We start from the raw sequence: 13,946 nt of genomic DNA, 5'->3' as shown, positions 1-13,946 counted from the left end.
AGACTGCCATCTGATTGCTACGGCAACCACAAATAGATCCCAGAGAGCAAAGGGACAGTTACCCCCCAAGGGGCATCACTGTGAGCACAGCTTTAACTTGCACTTTCTGTCTGGGATCTACTGAGCCTTCCCTTTAGTTTTTAACTCTGTAAATGTATCGGCACCATAATAAAGCATGCTGCCAACTGGCACTTCCATCAACGACAATGGAGTTTATTAATGGAGACCTATCTGGACCCCATTCCATCGAATCATAAAAGCAGTTTCGGATAATGAGGCTGGGGTTTGATACTAAAGGTTATTCAAAGGAGTGGGAAAGGGTCAAGATGAGGTCATTCCCAATAAATGTTCATAGGTTCCTTTATTGGTAACCCTGCTGGTCACCATTGTAAATGGGAATTTGTTCTAACTTGCACTACATGTTTAACTAAAGGATCGATAATTGACTGACCAAGTGCAGGGCACTTTTACAGTATAAGAACTTCTAAGCTACTAGGAACCGGACGAGGTTAGATGGGCCAAATGGCCTCTTCCCATTCGTAATGTTTCTTATGTTTTTATGTTCTAATGATTAGAAGTCATTGAGTAGGGTCTTACCTCAGACAGCATTGCATACTGCCCCCTCCTGGCCATGGCGATGCTCAGCAGGTCATAGACCGCAGAGGTGTCCTTCAGACTGACCGCCCGGTCCTCCAGCTGGTCAGGGGCTCGGCTGATGACCATGTCTCTGTTTGCCTGTGGACAGCAGCTCGTTAATGCAGAGGTCACTACCTGTATATAACTGACCTTGTCTTTGTCAACAGCTCAGGACACCTAACTTGCCATCCTCTCTAACCTAGCAGATCATGATTGCTGCCTCAGTCATGACTGCTTAATTTCTCTGTATGTGCCGATCATATTTCCAATAAACAGCTCCCCATACTGCGCATGCCCGGCAACAGTGTGTGCGCTACGGGGGGCACCAAGTTGTTTTTGGGGGCGGAGCACATTATGGAAAAGGTCACCCAAGTCAAAATTCATGCTGTAATATCCACCCTTGAAATGCGCCGATTAGAAAACATCACATACTACGAGAAAAGGGGACCCTACATTTTCCTTATATAACGCATATTATAGTTAGATTTTTGTGTTTAACTTCACTTTTATTAATGATTTGTCATAGTTTTTTTTTATCTTAATCTGGGATCTCAACTGGGGGGGCACTAGATCTAAACTGGGAGGGCACTTCCCCCTAAGCCCGCCCAGGCCCCCCCCCGGTACACTGATCTCTGTCCTGTTTGAAAGAAGCCTGTATCAGTGCAGTCCAGTCTGCATTTGCTCCTAGGTGTTCCATTTCTTGGATGACCTTGTGTGATGAGGTCAATGGCCATGGCAAAACTTGAACTACCCACGCCAGTCACAGACAACGTTCTTGGGGTTACACCCTGGTCCTTATCTATATTTGTTGTATTTTGGTTGAACTGCATGCTAGTCAGGGAAATGAGTGAGATAGGAATCCAAATACAAGTTAGTAAAGTACACTGCTTCTCCTTGTCGTATTGTAAATGTCATCAGTTGAAGCATGTAAATCCACTTCAATTAAATTTCAACAGCTCTGATGCACAGCGATAATAAACAAGCAGATAAATAAATACATATAGAAAGAAGTGGTGCAGATCCTCAGTGAGACTGCCTGACAGAGTGGACTCAGATAGTACTGGTCTGTTTGATATTCCACCAGCACTCCCTCGTGGCATTACTCTCGCAGACACTAGGAGAACTGTATGACGTTACCCAGAGCCGTGCTCCAGTCTAGTGCAAGCTCTGTTGTGTGGAAAATGAAATCTCAAGCGCATTTTACTTACTGCAATGGAAATGCTTTCCCGGGCAGCCAGATCAATGCAGATTGATTTCAGTCAGGAGTGGAAATGCAAAATACAAATCTTAGTAAATAATAAAATGAGAGGGAAAGAGGAGCCCGCACAACATCCACTTACACTATTGCCAAGCCGAAGACAAAATGAGGCATTTAATCCTGGGGAGCCTTCTCTGTCTGATCAATTCACGGCAATGCACTTCCACAATGGAAGAGAGGATAGTGCTCCTCACAGTCCTGCAGGCCCATTCCACTCCAGGTTTAACAGGTAAAATGATATAATTAACAACTGTACTTCAGAGGCTGGGTGGAGGTTTACTTGGTTCAATTAAACAATTTAGAACAGCGTTGGACAGAAGACCAGGACTGGAAGAGTCAACTTTGGCCACCCCTGGTTTAGATCCACTGAATAACCCTCTAGCGCACAGCCCTAATCTGCTCACTTAACCATGCTTGCACATTATTATCCTTATGATTCTTACTCATTACCATGATGCTAATCCCCATAGCCACAGTCCATAGAAATGACAAGGGAATTTACTCAGTATCTCTACCTGCTGGGCCAGAATCGCTATAACACATTCAACATTGTTTGTGTTTTAGTTTACGGAAGCTGCACTTACTGTACCATCATTTTATTTAAAAAAAAAAAAGTCACTCGGCTCCTCAGTTGACGATGGTACTAACTGATGATACTCCAGTTCCCTGAGAGAATTCCCTGATTCGGTATACCTGCTCCTCACCCGAGTTTAGTTTTCTGTGACAAGCCCAGGGTGAAATTAATTAGCAAGCAAGATATCCAGAAAAATAACTATGCTTCATGTGTTTTACATGTAAGGGATCTCTGGTGGAGGGCACAGCATCCAGTCTGCCTGCTAGGATTTTCCTGACAGCGTATTTACTTTTGTTCTCTTTAGAAGAAGGACCCCCGGTGCTCTCAGTTACTGGAGGGAAGATCCTGGGGCAGGTCTTTTTTTCAAGACAAGCGGGAAAATATATAAATACTGATCCTTCCTCCTTGGTGCCTTGAGAATTCAAAGCATTTGTCAAACAAACCAGCTACTATAGGAAGTGTAGAAAAACCACAACAAGCCTTATTACAACAGTCGGCCACTTGGTGGCACTGTGCAACCCAAATTAGAAAGTACAGTCAATCGATCGATCGCAAGGGATTATCAGTTATATCTGCTCATCTCTTAAAGCGCCACAGGCTTCATCCAGCTGTCTAATTAAATAATTACTGTGACAAACCGGGGTGCGCTTGCCACATCCAGGAACGTCTTCACTTGTCTTTTTGTGTAAAAAGGAACAGCACTCCACAAGCAAAGGTAGGTTTTAACAGGGCAGGCCTGTATGTTTATTTCAAACATAAAACAAAAATAACCAAAACCAAACCTAACATCTTCCAGGAGTGCTAAGTAAAACATTCCAAGGTTTAAACTATCACCGGACAGCTAAGCTGTTTACTGGTCCCAAAAACCCAACATTTATTCACGCATTATTCACGCATGTTTCAAACACTGTACCTTTTCTCTGGTTCCAGCTCCCTGGTAGTCTCTCTTAACGGAGCTTCTGGTTCTCTTTTTATAGTATGTGGCTGTTCCCAATTAGCACCAATTATCCCATTTGGGAACAGGGACAGGAATTAACCCCACCCCTGCCAACCACCACCAAAACACACATAACACCACATGATTTACAGGCTCTGCCACACTACAAAGGCTCTCAGCACCCTGTTTCGTATATTATTCAGTTTAATGTGTGGAATATAGAATGGGCTTACCATTGACTCGCTGATCAGCAGCAGCAGCAGGGCCTCTTCTATGTTATCCTGCGGGCAAAACAGACTGGCAAAACAAAAACAGAAAACGAGGTCATTCTCATGCCAAGAGTCTTCTTTCCACTACGGCACCCGTAACAAGAGATATTTTATCTGCAACATAATACCTTCCTCTCTTGTCCCTCCACCAATGCAGGTAGGGTTTCATGAGCTGAAGAACTGGCTAAACACACACAAGCATTATTATTATTATTATTATTATTATTATTAGTAGTAGTAGTAGTAGAAAATGTTTTGGTTAGTCAAAACTTCTATACTTCTATTAAACTCTCATTCTACAGGAGAGAGTAATGCAATTGCAATTTTTAACTGCACACTGCATTCTTTGGCCCTTGGCCTCACCTTTCGAGGTACCCCTGCCCATAAATTAGCTTTCAGATAAGTGGAGAGGCTGACAGTAGGGAAGCCATGGACAAGGTGGCAGGATAGCTGCCCTCCCCTGTTAGACGAAGCCAAAAAAAGCAGGTGGAGGAGGCGGCGAACTCTGACGTACAGTAGGGATGTATTGTATTGAGGTAAGACATAAATCCTTTCCTTGCCGATCATTGGATGTATTGCTTATCGATGAACAAATGAGAACTAGCTATGTGAGTGACGATTTAATCTGATATTGGAAGCGTCTGAAATATGCTTAATGTTTATGTGATTTGATCTAAGGTTAAAGTGAGTTTATCCAACACCCTGGGAATGTAGAAAATTTTTTTTTTTTTTTTTTTTTTAAATGATACAAAAGGCTTAACCGATTCAAAAATAATTTATTTCAGGATGTTTTGGTCAACACAGTGCAAGAAATAACCCTACCTGCATTATCTATTACCCTGTAATATTATTATTGTTACTCTGTAATAATTAATACCCTGGGACTGTGTTCCCTAAGAAGGCGTGGTATGTTCTGTAATAACCCTACCTGCGTTATCTATTACCCTGTAATATTATTATTATTACCCTGTTATAATGATTACCCCGGGACCGTGTTCCCTAAGAAGGCGTGGTAAGTTCTGTAATAACCCTACCTGCGTTATCTATTACCCTGTAATAATTAATACCCTGGGACCGTGTTCCCTAAGAAGGCGTGGTATGTTCTGTAATAATGGTTTTTCGGGTGCGTTGCTTGTGAATCCCCCTGTCCTGTATGTGCAGCACACCGTTTAGCAGGCCTGTACAGGACACACTGTGCTGTTGTAAGCCTCCAGTATAGCCTGGCTGTAGCGCTGGCTTGCTCCCTGGCGTACTTGTCTCCACTATACTGCTCCGGCTCACGGTCCAGGATGTAGCTGATGTGGGTTGATGGCTCTGTTGCCTGCAGCTCTGGGGGGGGCTCGGAGGAAGGGCTCCAGTAGCAGTCCTCACTGATCGTGTGCAGCAGCACCTCTACCAGCTGCCTCGCTGCAGTCTGCAACTCAAACACAGGGGGGCGCTGGTGAGGCACACGCGGGCAGTGACAACAGGAAAGCTGAGAAAGCACAGCACTCATGTATGCCAGGAATACTGTTTCTCCACTGCAGGCAATGAAATGATTCATCACATAACTGTCTCATCAGAGAGTGGACAGGAAGAGTGTGTTCACGCCCCCTGCAGGCTGAAGGCACTCATTTGCAGTCCCAAACTGCAGGCAGTTATTTTTCCATACTGTTCAGCCCCATTTACAGGCCACCAGTTGTGCACACTATTCATATAAAGGAATTAATTTGAAGGAATTGAATTGGGAATTGGAATTGGGATTGATTAAAAACGAATTGGAATTAGGAATTGGCTTCAAAAAGGAATTGGGAATGATCCAGAACTGTTAAAGAGATCAATGAGGTCCGATTCCCTTTTCAAAACAGCTGACCCTTGCAGTCCAGGGGGGAGAGAGGGCCGGCCGATGTCCTCATTGCAGAAAGTTTTTGCACTCTTTGAAAGCAGCACAGTACAAACCAAGTCTGCAAGACACTGATCCTGCAGCAGTCAAACAGGAGACTTGCATAACCACAAGCTGCTCAAACTAAGGCTGCGTTGCTAGGATACAGGATCCCGATAGGCGCTGCATTGCGACATGCAGTTGAGGAACCAGCTCTCAAGTTTTAATTTGATTTCGTTATCACACTTGGATGAGATTATTCACGCTGCATGAGAGATGCTAATGTGTGTGTGTGTCAGCGGGTGTGTGAAAGACACAGCACTGGAGCACTGACCTGTGTTTAGACGCTAAGCTGCAAAGTGCATTGGACCTGCAGCAAAGTCATTCAGTTCTGCTAGCAGAGATACAGATCCAATAGCCAGGCTGTCACTGTCTTCATTACGTAACAGGATATTAAGATATGATTTCCAAAATCCTTCCAAGGCTAAAAACTATATAATACCAAACATGGGGTGAGTGCAGTGAGTCTGTTAAAGACACTACTTTTATTTCTCACCAAACCACTGGGAAATAACTTATGGACAACAGGACACCAGGGTGGGTGATGCTAGAAGTAGCTAATGCCACACTAGAAATGTAAAAATGCTTTACTTTAAGATAGCCTGTTACTGTCTAACTTAACTTCATGGGTCAATTCACCTGAGCCTTATCTTCAGAGCAGGAGTGGAAGGAGGCAATTCCACTCGATGACATGATCAAGAAAGTGCAACACTGCAAACAGAACTTAATTAACCTTCTAGATTACCGGTTAGCATTTTTATAATTTTTTTTTTAATATGTGTTTCTTTCAGAACTGCATATGTGAGATACATCACAAAAGGATCTGGGCAACAAGTCAGATTTAGCACCGATTTGGACGAAAGCCCCCAGAAATGGGATATCTCTTTGTGCCGGTGGTTTGCTGCTGTTTGAATGCAGCACACCCACAAAAAGGAAGCTGATTTTCCTTAATTGTATGTTATGGTTATTGCATAGGACTTTATAAGTGTTTTTTTTGTTTATTTTTATTGTTGTTCAGGCACGCACCCGGACACCTCTCACCTTTTTGAAGTTCAGCGTGCCCTTTGACTCCACAGCTCTCAGGACCTGTCTCAGCCTTCTCTGCCCTCGCACCAGGTTGCTATGGAATTAAGAAATAGTTTAAAATGTGCTTTTTTGCTTCGTTCAAACTCCAAACTGATGCTGTTGTTGTTTTTATTATTTTAAATTGCACGCGGTTGCTTTGTTTTGTCGTGCTAGCTCACCCAGATATAACTGATGTATAAATTTATAAAATCCCAATGGCGCATCCAGTAAAGGCACTCCGCCCAGAGTGCAGGATGCGCCCTATAGCTTGGAGATCGCTGGTTCGAATGTAAGCTATGTGGCTGCAGACCGTGGAGGGTAGTTCCCAAGGGGGTGGCGCATAATTGGTCAAGCGCTGCCTGGGCGGGGAGGGGTTAGGCCGACTGGGGAGTCCTTGGCTCACCGCACACCAGTGCCCCCTGTGGCTGGCCTGGTGCCTGCAGGCTGGCCTGTACGCAATTCAGAAATGCGTGGTCCTCCGACGCTGTAATTTCTGAGATGGCTGTACGGCGGGCTTGCAGAGTGAAAAAAAACTGATGGCTGATGGCACTCATTTTAGAGGACGCATGTGCTCTTCCTCGTCTCTCCCGAGTTAGTTCAGGGGTTGCAGCGGTGAGTCAGGTTGAATAATAATTGGACATTCCAATATTTGGAGAAAATCAGGAATTAATGAAAAATAATTGTTAAAAATAAATAAATAAATAAATAAAGTAAATCCCAACACCCATTTAAACAGATACTGACACACTGAGCTGACACGAGGAGCACAGAGCCCCTGGACAATGTATTCTCATATGTCTGTGAGCTTAGTGTGCCATCTTGTGGTGATAAACAATACTGTGTCAGTTTCCACATCATTTTGAAAAGTGCTCGTAGCCCTTGTCTTAGTATTTTAGTTTGAGACCACTAAGAGGTTACATTCAATCTATAAACATGTTATTAATCATGTTACCTTGATTGATAGTCCCAGGCTACGATTAGAAGTGATAACCCTGTCTTACACTACAGGAGTCAGGAGCCTGGTTCATGGAGGACTGCAGTGGGAGTGCAGGGTCTGTCTTACACTACAGGAGTCAGGACCCTGGTTCATGGAGGACTGCAGTGGGAGTGCAGGGTCTGTCTTACACTACAGGAGTCAGGACCCTGGTTCATGGAGGACTGCAGTGGGAGTGCAGGGTATGTCTTACACTACAGGAGTCAGGACCCTGGTTCATGGAGGACTGCAGTGTGAGTGCAGGGTCTGTCTTACCCCTTCTTGAGGTGCGTGACGTATGCGCTCTGCAGCGCCGCCTCCAGGAAGAAACCGGGACTGAACTCCGATGCTGAGCCACTGCTCTTCACACCCTTGGAGTGGGAACTGCTTACTGACTAGCAACAACAAACCAACAGGGTCGTACAGGGTGATTAGTATTCCCTGAAAGTTTTCCACAGTACAAGCAGAGCAAATGAAGAAGCATAAAATCATGGTAAAGAATAAGTAAGCACTGTAAAGCCCTGAGAGGTCAGATAAAGTATATTTAAAAAGCATGGCAAACCAGGGTAAACTATGGTAAATACATAGTATAACCATGGGAAAAGCATGATAAAACTGCACAAATAACATGCACATTTACTGTGGTAAACCTTTATAAGGGTTGTTATTATTACAATTAAGAACCTGACATAACGTAATTAAAGATCAGCAAAAACACCTTAAATAGGATTTTTTTTTTTTTTAAAGATAAAACACACAATTGAACAGTAAATCTTAGATACCGACACAATCTGTTCATTCAAGAACTGTTTGAACTCCAAGTAGAGTTGCTTAGTGCTTTTGGTCCTGTATCACGCTGCACTACGTCATGTAAAAGAAGCGTGGTTATGAATCCCGACACCCCGTCTCCTCACCTTGTCCAGCTCCTGCAGGTACAGCAGAGTGATGTCACAGGCCTTCTCGAAGCAGGACAGGGCCTCCTCCTGCCTCTCTGACAGGCGCGCCTGGGAGGCGGCAGATATGTGCTGGCGCTCCATAGACAGGCCTGGGGGAGTGGAGAGGGCTTCACTTCAGAATGGTAGGTGTTTCCAGCATAATATTCTACTAGCACCTTTATAGAGCTTTTTGTCTACGATACTTTTCTAGTTTGAGAAACATTTTGGCCTTGTCATTATTACACTGGTCATCCACATAAAGGATTACATTAGAGCAGGGGTGTCCAGTCACGGTCCAGGAGGGCCATTCCACTCCAGGTTAAACAGATATAATGAACTACTGCAGGGTCCGGAGGGAGGGTTCATTGACCAGGAAGGGCCAACGTTGACCACCCCTGGATTAGAGCTTTCTTGTTGGCTCGAGGGGCACTTGCATTTCTGATAGGGTTACCATATGACTCCATGTACACTAGGACAGTTTGGACAGTTCAGGCTTTTCAACTCAAATCGCAATGCACTCTGTTTTATTTTTTGTATGTTTTACTTGTCAGGTACCTTTCACAGCAGGACTACAATTACCAGAATGCACTGAGGTGGGTGTTGAAAAGCCTGAACTGTCCCGGTGTACATGGAGTCATATGGTACCTATACTTTCTGACTCTATACTGTTGTTTTCCCAGTAAAAAGGTAATCAGCTGATACACCTCATTTAACAAAAAATCTTTGTACAATTAAGAGGAGATGTCTTTACCTTCATTTTCCTCTTCTCTCAATCCTATCAATAACTTTAGGTACATTACTGTTAAACAAAATAAATACACTGGAAACCTGTCTACTGCCTCCAGTTATCCTCGGTCATATTTAATCAGTGCTTAGTAATGTCTTCCTTGTTTTATCAGTATGAATAGACAAAATACAATCTTGAGGTGCATGAATTTATCTATCTGTTTTCTTTTTATAATAGATTATCACTACCTTGCGTACTTCTCCTGTTTAACTAGTGAAACATGTGCTTTAACACAAGATGTTTTAGATAGATAGATAGATAGATAGATAGATAGACAGACACATGGCTAACTAATGTCACACTTTAATAAAACGAACCAAGCGTATTTTTTTAAAACCTTGTTGGTTGATATCCCTTATTCTGTTATTACTTCTTAGTTAATTTCTTCAAAATTGTACAGCATTTAAAAATGCAGTGAAAACGCAGGGCGGGAGCTTACATATTTATGAACAAACCAGTTATTAGAACACATTGCATGAATCTTTTCAATGTAGCGGTACCATGCTGGAATTAGCATTCATTTTCAAAACAGCTTATGGTTGTAACCTTATAGTTTATAAGGTCATACAATGCAGGATTCAACAATAATGTGACACATTACTTTTTCTTTTTTTTAAATCACTGTCTTTATAGGTGTGTATGATTTGTTAGTTACCAAAATCTCAGTCAACAACTGAATACAGATAAGAAGATAATTTCATACCACTTAATTTGCACCGATGAAACATAACCTGGTTAACCGTACTGAAGGCATATCAAATACTTAGATGACAGATGTGGTTGCATTCTTGTAGAACTTAAGGATAAAACAAAATACATTTCGATAAGGAATTGCATTAGTTCTATTACTTAACCCAAGATGGTTTCATAAATACTTTCTGATTTAAACATAGGCCTACTATGTGACAGTTTGGGTTATTCCGTCTATTTAAAACGGTAGGTAGGTGTTTATTTTTTTAATTATTTTTATATATAATTATTAGTCGAATAAACTGCTACTGAATAAGACTGTTTTAGAGCAGCAGTGTGGAGTAGTGGTTAGGGCTCTGGACTCTTGAACGGAGGGTCGTGGGTTCAATCCCAGGTGGGGGACACTGCTGCTGTACCCTTGAGGAAGGTACTTTACCTAGATTGCTCCAGTAAAAACCCAACTGTATAAATGGGTAATTGTATGTAAAAATAATGTGATATCTGTATAATGTGAAATAATGTATAATGTGATATCTTGTAACAACTGTAAGTCGCCCTGGATAAGGGCATCTGCTAAGAAATAATTAATAATAATAATTTTGCTACCTACTTTCCAGGCAGGTAGCAAATCCTCACTACTGCCTTAAAAAGTTCTTCTAGCCCTGATATTATATATTGTTTGTTGTGACTTTCTGTTATGAGGAATGTAATAAACGAGAAGCAAAACTGTGAGTTTTTTTCACCTTTAATTTTACAACGCCATTTCCACGTTTTGTTTTATTTGAAGTGTTTAGTTATATTTCAGTTTTCGTTTGCTTGTTCAACTACAAAAAGGCGCAAGTAAACCTCATGTTATTACTTTATGAAAACGTGTCTATGGTCACTGTTTACTGTGAAGAAACGGCAATGGCAAGGAGTAAAAAATAAATAAAATGCGGTGTCAGCTTTATGTACTATTTATTTTGAGAATAAACAAAACAACGTTTAACTTGAGCTGCTATTTGGCATCCTTTGTTTTGTAGTTAATTCATTGGGGTTAAGTAAGGCCTACACAACGTATTCTTTACTACTGGGATATTCTTCTATTTTAACGTGTTATTGTAAGGTCTTGCTGTAAAATAAAGACACACACACAGGGGCCACGGCCACGCCCCCTGCTGCTATGCTGTCTCTGCCTGCATTCAGAGCAATACAATGGCTTTTATTACTTTTTGAAAAACCAACGAATATCCGAACGAATATTTATATTATGAGCAAATATCCGAATATGAAAATCCTGTGTTTGTCCCAACACTAAGTTGTCACCTGATGCTTAATTTTTAAACTATTAATGTGTTATTATTTAGGCCTACTGTTATTTTAACGGCTTCAGGGTTGCTACGGTGTCAGTGGAGAAAAAAAAAAACGTCCCTGTTTTTCACTGGAAATCTGGTAAACCTAAACTACATGGACAGTGTGAGGAACTGAAGGTCTGACAGAAATTTGGTCAGACACCAAAATCCAAGCCGAATTGTACTAAACTCTTTCCTCAAAGTACTTTGTTTAATGCCGACAGTAGGAGAACCCTGCAGAATTGCATAAACTGCATTAGCAAAGTGCTCCCCCAGTAACTTTCTTCCGCAGCAATATGTAATAATCTAAAACATGCTGTATTAAAAACCAGAGCAATACATCAATAGCTGCCATCTTTGAATATGCCTTGCAGGATATTGTAAACATCCGGTTCACACACCATATAAACATACTTGTAAACAAATATCAGAACTTTCTTCCTATGCATCGTGTCACGGGACATTTGCTCGGAAATTGGGACTGTCACAATCATACAGGGACTGTTGGCATGTATGTATAAACAAACTGAGTGCATTGTGAACATGAACGAACTCGGTCCTGAAAAAAAGCAACAAAAAAACCAACTAGCTCGCATCCAAACGAACTCGGTCCCTTTGCTCGCAGATAAGTGTGAACAGAAAGCACACTGATACATTGTGTCAAACTAAACGAACCAGACCGAGTGCGTTTGAAACAAACCCAGTGTGAATGCAGCCTTACACATACCAGACTGCTCAATTAAAACAACTGTTTAGCTTAAGCCCCTTTCACACTGGCATGCTCTACCCGGGTCGGATCCTACCTGGGTCCGGACCTGGTGTCATGCGGGTTGGGTACATGATTTCACACTGCTTTAGATAAGATTTAGGGTTGACCTGGTGACAGACGCAAGTACACAATGAGCGTATCAATGCCCCAGAAGCAGCTTGTTCCATCCAAGCTTCTCTGGACTTGATTAGAGCAAATGTTTCTTCATCCCTGCATCAATCCCTGCAGTCCCTGTTGAATAAACAGAAACGCTCCTTGTGGAAGTGAAACCTTCACGCAGGCGTGGCTGTTTGTTATTTCGTCGGCTCACGAAGGTCCGTCATGCACTTTGTCTCTCTCAACCCGTTCAAAGCGTGTCGACCCACATCCTGAGGCGGGTCGCTGCAACCCTGGTCAACCCGGGTACGACCCAGGTACGTGACCCGGGTGAATGGGGCTTTAGATTATCTTATTGTGCAGTATATATATATATATATATATATATATATATATATATATATAGTCATTCTCAATGCCTTCAGTGTTTCATTTAGGACTCCTATATATGCAACCCTTGCATGGTTTAATAGTTATGGATGCTTCATTCAAATCCAATTATACACGAATGAAGATGGTCTGGAAACGGATGAACCCCCAAAGGGAGTGAGTGGCTTGTTTGTGGTTTTAAGAGACATGTGATTGCTTGCACTTTGGAGCAGGCAGTGAGCGAGCGAGCCTACCTTTAATGAGCAGAGCTTCGGCCAGCAGTCTGCTCTGGTAGAGCTGTTGGTTCTCCATGGCGAAGCTCTCCAGCCCCACTCGGGCGTACATGCTGAGTGCATCTCTCGGGGAGCCCTCGACGTAGTGCAGCTTAGCCAGAACCAGCATGGCTTCAATCAGGTACTTCGGCTGGGGAAGCAAAGAAATCACAGTGATGCTACCTTCAATCTTTACTTGTGTGTGTGTTTGTTCCCATGGTTACACTATGCATTTGCCATAGATTAACATGGTTTGCCATGTTTATTAATATGCTTTATTATGGTGGAACTTCAGGACTGCCGCATCTCTCACTGCCTACCGTCGCCTCCTCAAGACTCACCTGCTTAGATCTCTTGATCTGCCCCTCCTGCTATGTACTGTATCACCTGACCTCAGCACCACGTTACTGGATCCTGGCACTATTGCACTACTATTGTGTCATTGTAGATATAAATTGTTGCATCTTATTTCATATAAAACTTTAATAGCATAATTTGCACTTACTGTAAACTATACTGTATTTAAATATTGACCTTGCATTGTAACCCTGTACTGCCCTGTAACACCTGTAAGTCGCTTTAGATAAAGGCGCCTGCCAAATAAATAAATAATAATAACTATAATACCAATACTTTTTTTTTTTTTTTTAATTTAGTAGTTGCCAATTATTTTTTATTATTTTCTCCCAATTTAGAATATCCAATTACTATTCAAGCTCAGCTCACCACTCGTTGGTGAGCAGTGAGCCGAGGACAACTTGGCCGACCTAATTCACATACCCCCCCCCCCGGGCGCCGCTCCCTGGGTACTCCCGTCCAGCCTAGACTCGAACCAGCGATGTCCAGGCTATAGGGCGCATCCTGTGAGTGCCTTTACCGGATGTCCCACTCGGGAGCCCCTAATACCAATACATTTTATTACATTTTGGGGCTTTACTTTTTTCCTGGTATTTTCTATGTTGAGTCATCTAAGATGTACCTCTAGTATTGCAACAGATCTATTGAACTGCACCGTGGGGTGAAGTGAACACAAAGTAAGCAGCCGTCCCTGCTGTTTTTTCAGT

At 42.4% G+C, this 13,946-nt stretch overlaps 1 protein-coding gene across 2 annotated transcripts in view; it reads right to left on the bottom strand.

Moving 5' to 3' along the window:
* LOC117410771 (tetratricopeptide repeat protein 7A-like) overlaps window positions 1-13,946 on the bottom strand; it is a 99,628-nt gene that overhangs the window by 74,590 nt on the left and 11,092 nt on the right. For both annotated transcript variants that reach the window (XM_059024826.1, XM_034017562.3), the window contains exons 3-9: window positions 12,865-13,033; window positions 8,548-8,678; window positions 7,910-8,028; window positions 6,637-6,715; window positions 4,928-5,088; window positions 3,639-3,702; window positions 598-735 (exon numbers count right to left, since the gene is read on the bottom strand). In XM_059024826.1, the coding sequence (XP_058880809.1) occupies window positions 598-735; window positions 3,639-3,702; window positions 4,928-5,088; window positions 6,637-6,715; window positions 7,910-8,028; window positions 8,548-8,678; window positions 12,865-13,033 (861 nt within the window). The remainder of the gene's footprint in view (window positions 1-597; window positions 736-3,638; window positions 3,703-4,927; window positions 5,089-6,636; window positions 6,716-7,909; window positions 8,029-8,547; window positions 8,679-12,864; window positions 13,034-13,946) is intronic.

Source organism: Acipenser ruthenus, chromosome 6 (assembly GCF_902713425.1).
Source record: "Acipenser ruthenus chromosome 6, fAciRut3.2 maternal haplotype, whole genome shotgun sequence".
Taxonomy (NCBI): Eukaryota; Metazoa; Chordata; class Actinopteri; order Acipenseriformes; family Acipenseridae; genus Acipenser; species Acipenser ruthenus.
The sequence above is the reverse complement of the archived record's forward strand: the minus strand, read 5'-3'. Positions and strand labels throughout refer to the sequence as shown.